Below are 11,928 nucleotides of genomic sequence, written 5' to 3' on the forward strand. Positions count from 1 at the left end.
GACTGACACAGTGACCAGCCTCTTCGCTTCCTCAATCTTTCCCTTCGAGATTCCCAGTGGTAGAGCAATGAAAACTAGGATCAGTGAAGCCAAGGTGAATTAATGACCTAATAGATTAGTCAATAAGATGATTTACTGTATGTTTTATATCTCTGAACAGTCCCTCTTCCCACCTTCCAACTAGAGTGTTCTCATTTGGATGAGCAAAGATTTCCCGCTTCAGTCATCCATCTCCCAGCGATGGCCGCTACCTCGTATCGCATGGCCCCCTCTCCACTTTCTCCATAGGCATGAAAAATGACGACACATAAGTGCAGATGACCTGAGGAAATTACTGATGTGTTTCGCATAGAAGGGCGTGGAACCCCATTCATCTGGTCCTCTGTAGTATTACTCACCCTGTCCGTCATGGCTCACGCACAATTCTAGTGACTTGCCGTTCCTGAAGAGGCATGTTGTAACAGCTGTGAAATAAGACTAAAAGCTCAACATAAACTCTAGGTCATTGATAAAACAATTATGTTTAATTAATCACTGAGAGGAATGACTGCTTTGCTCTGGCCCACGTATATTCTTTGTGGGGACACAGCAGGTATTGTGTGGCCTCTATGAAGCACAGACCGAAGTGACTTGACTGATGGTAGGTGTGTGTGTGTGAGTGTGTGTGTGTGTTAGTGTCTGTGTGTTGGGGGGGCTGACTCTCTCAAATAGTATGGCAGACATTTGATATGGAAAGGTGGAAAATAGCAGTCTATATGTGCATATTTATTCAGCATTACATGTTATCTCCTGACCAGTGTAGGATTATTTGAAGGCCTATTCTCTGTTGCCTATCATAGCCTATGAAACCCACAGGAAAAATGAATAGAGAGGATCTCATTGTGAAGTACGATTAATGTTGGAGTTTAAGAGGTTTTGTAAGTTATTTTCCCCATGAAACAAGTATTCACCATAGGTAAAACTCCTATTTTCCAAAGAGAAAGGTGGATGGATCTTTTCTCCGCCGTATCATATGTTGCTGGGGATGTTCAGTTCCTTGTGTAGGCACTTCTCTCAATGGAACGGGTCTGCTGCTGTAAGGTCAGACCTCTATATGCTCCCATAAACATATGAAAACAATGCACTGATTTGTGCTAAAGCAAAGTTCAACTCCACAGACTTTTATCCCAACCTCACTATAAGAGTAAGGACTGGGACTTCCAGCCATAGGTGAGTTATATGACACATTAACATGGAAAATCGACATCCTGGTTTTACCTCCAATCAGCACAATCACACTATCTATGGCCTGAGAAGTAACGGATGGAAGCACACACCTTCTTATCTGGGGGATGAAAAACCACAGACGGACGAAAAAGTTACATTAGTCAAAGGGAGGATGTCTGTAATCCATTGTCCTATTTCCTCTTTTAATGTATGCATAGATAGGAATATATTTTCCTCCACTGTTGCCCATTGTTCATGGGTCTGGAGGCTTGTTGGTGGGGGAGTACCATGGCAGAGTGTGGCCCTGTTGATGGATGCTGATGGTAGGGGTCTGATAAAGCAAGGCCCAGGGATAATATTACCCGGAGGTTGGTCCTGAGTGAGCACAGCGCGACCCTGCTTCAGCCTGCCTGTGTTTGTCATGCTGCAGCTCACCACCAGCACTCTCCAGGCACCAGGTAATTAACTGGAATGTCAACATGAGATGAACTAGGTTGAAATAATTGCTTCTTTTATCTCCGAGTCATGATCATTATCTTTGTATTTTTCTTTTCCTGGCCGTCGCCTCTGCCACCCACCCACCCCCACCCACCCCTCCACCATTGTCTTATTTGCTCACAATTGATGACATCCTCTACTTACCTTTAAATTAGCCTGCCCCTAGGATAAAGTGCTCTGAATGGGCTTGCAGGCAAACTTCAATTTCAAGTAGCTGTGAGCAATTTGTGAATAAGCTCCTGACACCTTGCTAATTCATTGGTTTAGCTTCAATTGAATTCATGGTGGAACAGGGTCAAATCTGACATGAAATAAATGTATGTGGGAGGTAGATGTTTTATCAACCCCTAGTCACCTGCTACTGTATCTTACAATCGTTACTGTACTTCTCCAAACACATGGATAAGGCATTCAGCATGGGAAATATGTATCAAACAGAATAAGGCAGAGGCTGTAAAGTGAGGCAATGTGTTAGGATAGACAAAGGGAGAGAGAGAGAGAGAGAGAGAGAGAGAGAGAGAGAGAGAGAGAGAGAGAGAGAGAGAGTAGCAGTAGTAATAGTAGTAGTGGTAGGTGAATACTGCTGTGGCCAGATCAAGTCCTCATGGGGGATGAAGAGACCTCTAGGAGGTCATGCCTGGGGGTCATTTACATTTACATTACATTTATGCATTTAGCAGACGCTTTTATCCAAAGCGACTTCCAAGAGGGAGCTTTACAAAAGAGCAGAGGTCACTGATCATAACAACAAGGTAGTCCCGAACATTGCAAGCAGCCCAAACATGAAGCATACATTGTGAAAAAACTCAACAAGACCCATGAGAGCATGCAGTTATACAAGTTACAAATTAAAACATGAACCACAAAAAAGTGCAGGACTGTACCTGTAGAAGAACAATCAACATTAAAACATTTCACAGCGTCATTCATGTAGGTGTACTGTGGATAGGACAGACTCCTGGTTGACAGATCTGAAAGCATTTAAATAAAGGTGAACAGCATCCAGCATCCTAAATTACCTCCCACAAGGAGGAAAAATGTCAAGACTCGTTAGCCAGAAAACCACTGCACCAATAGGCATTGATCTCGGTTGTCAAAATCGGTATCCATATGTGTTTGTTATCAGGAATATTCATAAAGCCTCTCCCTTTAACATATTTTTTATTTTCCAATTCAGAGGAATCTATATTGCTATGGTGCCCATATGATACAGCTTTTACATTATTATTATTTTCCCCCCAGAATGCCCAGTTTCATTGTTTAGTTTTTTTTGCACTAAACAAACACAAATTAATTTGATCTCATGTAACCATGGTATTGAGCAGGACAATCACAGAGAAACAGTGGCCTACAGATGTGTCCATCGCCCAGCCACTTCTCCCTCTCCCAAAAGCATGGCCTATGTAACTATGACACCGAGCCGGCTGCAGAAAATCAATAGTCTGAAAAGGGCACGCACACACACGTGAATCTATGTCCACTCGGCACCTTGTGTGCCTTCACGGAGTGTCAGGAAATAGTTCCCCCGCAGGCAGAGCAATCCATCAACACAGGTCCTAGCCTTCAGACTAAACATACTCTCATTATAGTGGGTCAAGGCCTCCTGAGAGCTACTCCATACATGTTTACTATTACCAGACAAAAGGGGTAAACAAATGTTATGCGGCAAACATTGTCATGTGTCCACTGCTTGGGTTTGGTGTGGACGCTGGCTTGGGTTTGGTGTGGACGCTGTCAAGACCTGGAGAACAGACAGTGTGTCATTAACAACAGTTTAGAACTAAAGAGCCTGGGTGATTGGACCGCTCATTAATAATGTTCTATAGTCTGTGTATGTACCTCGGTTTTGTTGTGTACCTCAGCAGGCAGTCACCAAACAGGTGGAATCTGCATGCATGACTAGGTTTCACCAGTATATCCATACAGTAAGTACTGTTTATAAGGTCACGTGCTGACTTGTGGTTGCCAGGCAGGTTTCCTTCACCATTTACCACAAACTGAAGCTGAAGAACTCTTGTCAGACAGAGGACACTGCTAGCTATTTGATGCTAATGGCCAAGCCCCCTACCCCCGTCTCTATACACATGCAAAGGAAGGGGGGAGAGGGACTTGGTACTGCTTGAGCGACGTGTGACAAACACAGTAGAGGGCATGAAGTGTTCTACGTTGGTATTCATGACCAGACCGTGCACTGTTTTTACCAGTCTTGAAAGGACCACACCTGGAAAATGGAGAAGCATCAGGTCAATTTCATTACAGTGTGTCGGTCCTCTCCTCCATCCAGATAGCGAAGCACTCTGGAACCTAACCGATCTGTTCTTTATCCTAGTCCTCTTTCGGTCAAACTACATGATCTCTATTACTATACCACTGCCTTACTTTCATAAGCTACAAAGGGACTGCTTCTCAACTCTGATATAAAGGTTTTACAGAAGTGTTGCAGTAACCACCTAGTCAAAGTTACAAAGAAAAACAAGCTGTCAGTAAAGGTATGAACGATCATAGTGATCATAATTTGTGTTCGACTCCTGAATTATCAATGCAAACCCTTTGTGTCTAATCTTGAGTTAGCACCTGTGAGTATTCCCAGGAGAGCCCTCACTGGGAAACAGGATGTTTTTGTCTAACAGCATATCTAGCAAGCAGCCACTCAAACATGGTCGCTCATCCAACACCAGTCCCATTCCTGGGAGAACAGATTGCTTATACAGCTCTGCTTCCAAAACAACAGTGATGAAGCAATAATCCCAACTGCTTGTCTCTGCATACCCCAACAAGAGACAGTCGATTTCACACCTCTAACAGTGGCCATTAGTTACCCTCTCCTCCTCCACAGTTTACAGCCTATAGTTGCATTCCTAAGCAACGACCAGGATGCAGGCCTGGTTGACTCATCTATGTGAATGAGGAGCCCCGCCCATCAACAGCTCACCATCAATGTGTTAAGTTTATGTCTCTCACTGTCCCACTTCTCTTTCAGTCAGGGATACTTCAGTCAACATGCAAATTAATGTATGTAAAAAAATACTTTTAAAAAGACAAGCGTGAATACAGTTGAATGCTACAATGGTTTGTTGTGTATTTACTGTGTATTTACCATGCTAGGGTTACATTTTTTCCATTCAAGCACATCCTTATTTGGTGTCACAAACAGTATAGGGAAATATCATCATACCTTACAAGCATGTATGAATATATATGTATAAATATATACTGTATAGTCTATGTTTAAGAAACCCATCCTAGGATCTACAATATTTGTCATTGTTTTGCTTTAGTGTTGAGTCTATGCTTGGGCATTTATTTGAGGACTAACAGTACATCTGTTTTCATGTAAACAAACACACACTTCTGATTTGTATCCTTTTTATTTATATTTTTTTTTTACTAACCCCTCAAAAAACTACCTAGAGGTACAAAAGCTACAGATGGAATCATCACCATGTTGGTATTTTAAATATAAAGGAAATCTTCCAGTGTTGTGAATGCACTGTCATAGTAACAAAACAATCATTTGGTGTGGGACTACTTCACTCTGGAATGCTGATTATCTGTTCTGTTCAGATTGTCCTGCCTCTGTTGCTAATGAGTTGCGGGCCCTGATGAAAGCAGAACAAGACATACACACTGTTGTGACACAACACCTCAAAAACAACCAGAAACGATGTTGGACAGGTCTGATCAAATGTGATAGTCTGCTAATTAAGTTTCAGCACACACTATCTCTCATCATCCCCCTACACTTGCATACACACACTCACACACACATACACACAGACATACAACAAACATGTCAGTGGTAAATTGGACACACTAAACAATATTGCTAGTGCCAGTGAGGGAGTGTGAGAGCCAAGAAAGCAGCCAGATGTGATCCGAATGCTTGGACCTGGGTTGTCTGTTTTAGTAAAGTGGTAGAAGCTGGGGTCTGCTCCACTAACCGGGCTGAGCATTTCCTGGGGAAAATGAAGCTGGTGAGAGCGCTCTTCTCTTTCTTTTCTCTCGTTCTGTCTCTATCTCTGTATTTTAGTGTGTCACCACATGGGATTGAGTGGGGGCAGGGAAATGAGGGGGCTAGTGGAAAGCAGAGAAGGGGTAAATGATTGCCCTCTAGGGGACAAAAAGAGAGCGAGAGAAAGCCTTATAAGAGGTGGATCTGGCACTTGGCCAAGAGGACTGATGCTGGGGTGGTCTTGAGAAGGAGGCTGCCCTGTTCCTTGACACAGCAGTCTTTGCTTATGTGTGTGTGTGGTTTGAGAAAAATATAGTTTGGTTTCCTTGCAAGATGCTCCATCTAGTCCTCTCAATTACACACTAATCTGTATGCTATGTGCAGACAATGTGTTTATCTTGAAAAAACGGAATTATGTCATTTTTCCTGAAAATATACAGTGATGAGGCGCCACCCTCTGTCTTTCTCTGTATCTGCTGGTGATACATCTACCTGTTTGGGCAGAGTAAACAATGCAAATCAATATTTTAGAGAGGTTTAGAGAGGCTAAGGCTTACTCCTGTCATGACTTCCCCCTATGATACACCCTTTCATCCCGACACTGTCAGTGTGCATTCAATATTCTTGTCTCGTACTCCATGTCCAGACAGCATTAAGTCTCCGCCCACATACACTGCCACCAATGAAATCAAGAGCGAGCGAAAGGGTTAACGGAATGTCTGGAGGCTGCTGGGCGGAGAGGAGTGCTGTGATTGGGTAATTAAAATGACGTAACCTATCTGAGCGACTCAAGAACTAGTTAAGAAGGCAGTTGGTAACTTTGGAGAGAGGTTGAATTGAATGAGCTAGAAGTGAAAAGAGTGACCAAAGCGAGCAACGCAGTAAGTGCCTGTGGGTAGTTACAACCCTGCAGTCGTTTTGAAACACGACGGAACATGGTGCAGCAAACAGAACCCAGCGAAACGGAGAGCAGCATGTCCCAGGAAGCTACTGACTCCGAGGAAAACGAACTGATGATGGCGTGCAGTCCGGTGCCGCTAAAACCAGACTGGTGCAAGACAGCAACCGGTCATATCAAGCGACCCATGAATGCATTCATGGTTTGGTCGAAAATCGAGAGGAGAAAGATCATGGAACAGTCTCCGGACATGCACAACGCAGAAATTTCCAAGAGACTTGGAAAACGGTGGAAAATGCTAAAGGACAGTGAAAAGATTCCCTTCATCAGGGAAGCCGAGAGACTCCGGCTAAAACACATGGCTGACTACCCTGACTACAAGTACCGACCCAAGAAAAAACCAAAGCTTGACAGTTCTACAAAACCAGCCGCACAGTCGCCAGAGAAGACTAGCATCAAACCTGTTAAAGCTTCGGGAAAGAAATTCACTAAATTGAAAACTACCAAGGCAGTCACAACCAGACCGTCCCATGACCCTCGTTATGACTACGTTTTTACCAGCTTTAAGACCAGCAAGTCTATCAAAAGGGAATTTACTGACGACGAGGAAGATGACGACGACGACGACGAGGACTTTGAGGAAGAACTAGCCTCTCGGATTAAAGTGGAGGAGGACGAGGAACCGATACCCTACAACATCGCCAAAGTGCCCGCCAGCCCCACGCTGAGCTCCACTGCTGAGTCGGAGGGCGCGAGCATGTACGATGAGTCTAGGAATGCGAACGCTGCCCCCAACAGACTGTTCTACAATTTCAAGAACATTACTAAGCAGAGCACAAATTGTCCTGCTTCACTCTCACCAGCATCTTCATTCAGGTCAGTCTCAACCTCGTCCAGCTCCAGTGAGGATTCGGACGACTTACTGGTTGACTTCAGTTTAAACTTAGCATCCGGTACTCATGCATCAGAGCTCGGGAACTCAAATTCAGGAAACCTGTCTCTTTCCTTGGTGGATAAAGACTTGGACTCTTTCAGCGAGGGCAGTCTCAGCTCTCACTTTGAATTCCCAGACTATTGCACCCCCGAGCTGAGCGAAATGATCGCAGGGGATTGGCTTGAGGCGAACTTTTCAGATTTGGTGTTCACGTACTAATTTCACGAAGGAGTCGCTGGTAACGAGGACAGTATGACCAGTTTGTTGCCAGCCCTGTGGCGGTTTCGGAGCGCAGGAGGAAGAGGCGCCACAAACTGAAACGAGACTCGTTACAATGTGGTACTTTTGCAAACAGTGACATTTGTCACCATGACAGGGTTTTATGGATTTTCCTCGGGTCTGCAGTGAAACTGCTCAAATTAAGTGGACCACAATGAGTAGAATCTGAACTATGCATTCCCGTCCCACTTGTAACTACTTGGGTCTGACACACGGCTGGGCTGAATTTGGGCAAATCTGATAACACTGTTCAGGATGTAACTTTTCAACAAACAAAAAGTTTTATGTGATTTCTGTATTCCACAATTGGTTATTTTGTTATCAGTTCCGATTCCGTCTTGGTATGGAAATGATAAAGTAGTCTAAACCGCTATAGAAGACAGGTATGGCAGGAAGCATTTTGATACATAACCAACATACCTCATCTTTTTAAAAAAGTAAAATATTTTCAGGCATATTTTTGTACAGTAAAAGGGAATGTTCTTACTGTGCTTTCAGTGAGGTTTTCAGGCACTTCTACCCGGTTTCATTTACGTTTAGCATGCAAGGGCTAAATGATATCACCTTGCATCTAAATGCCTTGATTTATTTTAAGCAAGGGTATGTACAGAAGTAGATTCAATTTGGTGCGTCTAAGGAGTAAATTGGAATTGGGGAATATAGACCTCATTGCTGGTACTAGATTCAAGATTGTATATGTTCTGTAAAATAGTAAAGTTAGGAGTTTATGTATATTGGTGTGAATGGGTCCCAAATAGCAGGTGTGAAACTGGATCTTCTTTTCGCATTTTATCATCTTAATGGCACATGTTGTTTTCTTCATTATTTTGTGCAATATAGGCTACTCTTAAAATGGACCATCCGCGTTTTTTGTAGCAAATGAAATGCGTTTCTTGTCGTCATGCTGAAGTCTGTATCTTGACAAAACTGAATAAATCAGCTGGAACTGAAGCAACTGAATGAGCTTGTTTATTATGAGAGCACCACATGGGATGACGTGTATATCTACATGGGTAAAAAGAGATACTGTTGTGGATGCTCAAGACACACTGGGTTTGTTTTGTCCTGAACAGGGCTTTCACTGATAACATTCATGTAATCTAAAACCTTGGTTTACTAATGGGAACACTTTGGTTGGAACTGGCATACATTGCCTTGTCAAGATTCACTAAATATGCATTCTAGGTCATTTGCTCCTGCACAGCCATTTGAAGTGGATAGATTTATCATATGTAAAGATTGTTTGCTGTTAGACGTGAATCTAGGATACTTCAGGCATCTTGAAGCCTCAAGTTCTCTTACTATGAACTTAGCAATAAATGCATTTAATTATAGTCGGTTCAACCAGTGTTTATCATGAGGGGATGACTTCCCTATTGCCAGTGTTGAATGTAATCAACTTTCTACTAAGGCTTGAAGAATTGTCACCTTTAAAATCTAGAAGTCTCCCTTGCACTTGGGTCACACAACATATCTCCCACCATACCATATTGATGTACATTAACTTTGACAATCACCTTCCCAACAATGATTTCAATAGCTCTATACAAACGTCAAGTTGTTATTGAGCAGCTAACATTGTAGCAGCAGCCAACTTATGTGGCATTTAAAAGGATCAATGCAAACAGCCAACTGTATTGACTTCACCAAGGCCCTTAGTCAAGACTCCCTCTTGATAGCATCACAATAGTTACTGCACAGGCCTCTCCATGGGATAAGATAGGCTATGACAAGAAACAGATGATGTTATTGCTTTACATCGACTTTGATACCTAATTTCTCACTTCCATAGATGTGTCCTCAAAGAATAGATATAAAATAATCAAATTCGGTTCAGGATGTGATTTTACAGCAGTCATACACATATGAATGCATGTGTGATGTTATGAACAAGTGCACACCAGTAGAAAGAATGAAGACAAGGGATGAAGACTGGGTCAGAGGTCATGCTCCTCGCACTACTCTCCCTACGGGTTACGTAACAGGAGAAGCTGCCAGTCCTCATATACGGTGATGACAAGGTCAACTTTGATCTGTTGGGTAAAATAATAATAATGGCACTCTGTCCATAAACCCAATACAACGACTCTGTGCTAGAAAGGGTATGTAAATTGTGCCGCATATGGGATACATTGTAGGATTTGTTTACAAAATCCCTGTGAGATATTAAAAAGACGGAATCTCAATCCATTTGGACTTGAAGGGAAGTGGGGCAGAACGGCGGTACAGTGTCTGAGTCTGTATAGCCATGGATCAGCTCTACCATACAATAACTGATTTTGCCTTTGAATTTGAATCCACTATGCTTTTCTAGTATTGACATCAGATGCTCTTCCTGTTCGAGAAGAAAGAAAAAAAAACAGCTGGCAAGGAGAGTGCAGATCTAGTAACACGCTAAACTTAAAGGACGGCCTGAAATCATTAGCAAGCACAGCACACAGATAAACCTCAAGGCTGTTACACTCCTAATGTTGTTTAGAGAATCTACGCTTGGCTTGATTCCTATTTAGTGAGAGGGGCCGAGAGGGCTTGTTCAGCCTTGTTTGAAATTTATTGCATTACTGTGAATTGGGTTTATGTGATGTATTTATTTGCAATTTTACAGCTGTCCTTCCCACTCTGCTACACTTAGTTCTGCCCTGGTCCCTTTTGGGCGGTGATTGGTCCCACAAATAACAACAGAGAAGTGACACTATTGAAAAAAAAAATTGTTTAGGGGAAGAAAAAAAGACACATTTACTGCTGGTGTGGCCACAATGCAGCAGATGCACATGAACACAGACTCATGGAGTGTGATATGTCTGCTGATCGGTAACCTGGAAAGAACTTGTTTTGATAATGTCACTAAATCTGCTGTGGCCGGATTGGAACAGATGCAAAAAGAATAGTCGCTTGAACGGGATAAAGAGTTTATGTGTCTCCTCATCTATTATCTGTATGCTTTTCATAATCTGCTTCAGTAAAGCTCTTAACCATTTACATTTACATTTACATTTAGTCATTTAGCAGACGCTCTTATCCAGAGCGACTTACAGTAAGTACAGGGACATTCTCCCCGGGGCAAGTAGGGTGAAGTGCCTTGCCCAAGGACACAACGTCATGTGTACTGGCCGGGAATCGAACTGGCAACCTTCAGATTACTAGCCCGATGCTCTACCCGCTCAGCCACTTGACTCCCAAGGCTCATTGATGTCTGACCCACAACCAACGCAAACTTTCTTGCTGGGCTCGGAGGCAAATATGTCAGGCAGAGCAGGCCATTCTGGTTGTATAACAGCATACAGGAGCTCTGCTCACTCCTCTGCTGCATACGTTGATCTATAGGAAGGAAAGTCACTATCTGGACCTGTGCCAAGGTGCATGGGTTTGATTATACATTCCCTGCTCTATCCCTGAGTGTACAGTAAGTCAGTGTGGAGAAGGGAGGAACACCAGAGCACAGCTCTTTTTCATCACTTTTCCTCCCGTTTTAAATGTAAATAGGATTTTATTTCAAATGCAGTTCATTGCCTTAAATATGTCAATGCTTCTAATTACGAAAGTATGTTGACACTGGGTCTTGCCTGTGCTTTTCTTTTTCCTCCCTTTGACAATGCTAAAGACAACTGAATGGGTTAACCAAGGAAGGAGAGCACAGTTTTCTTTCATCTCATCTCCCTCCGTGGCCATTCTTGGGAACAATTGCCAAAAGGGAATGCAATTTTGACTGGACCAGAAAACTCCCCATTCAAATTCATTTCAGTCTAATACTGGCCTAATTCCACTGTGTGCACATCGCACGGCAACCATTGTAATCCCCATTATAGGGCTCCCCCACTCCACCACTCTTTAGGTTGCCCAGGTTACCGACCCAGACCAACCGCTCCCTCGTCACATCAGCAGTCAGTGGCTCTAATTTGAAAGTCGATCTGCTGCCCGCCTCAGTGGATGATTAGCACAGGAAGCTGTGGGTGCCACAGAGGTTAATGATGATGAATGTAAGACCGGGGCCTTTGTGCCTTTTTGGGGTCCTAGAAGTGGATTTAAACCGTCCCAAATGTGTCTCCCAGACTAAGATCCCATTTGGGATTCTCGATTAGTTTTTTGTCTGGATAGCTAGACCTTATTTAATTCATAATCTTATAATCTGTGTTTAATATCATAATCTCCTCAGGTTGTATT

The 11,928-nt window shown here is 43.0% G+C and overlaps 1 protein-coding gene across 1 annotated transcript; it reads left to right on the forward strand.

Annotated features, from left to right (window-relative positions):
- The first annotated feature begins 6,444 nt into the window (after window positions 1–6,444).
- Window positions 6,445–8,718, forward strand: sox11b (SRY-box transcription factor 11b). Its single transcript, XM_047022229.1, has one exon. It carries the CDS (start codon window positions 6,592–6,594, stop codon window positions 7,705–7,707), a length of 1,116 nt encoding a protein of 371 aa, XP_046878185.1. The 5' UTR covers window positions 6,445–6,591; the 3' UTR covers window positions 7,708–8,718.
- Window positions 8,719–11,928: the final 3,210 nt, after the last annotated feature.

Source organism: Hypomesus transpacificus, chromosome 6 (genome assembly GCF_021917145.1).
Source record: "Hypomesus transpacificus isolate Combined female chromosome 6, fHypTra1, whole genome shotgun sequence".
Lineage (NCBI taxonomy): Eukaryota > Metazoa > Chordata > Actinopteri > Osmeriformes > Osmeridae > Hypomesus > Hypomesus transpacificus.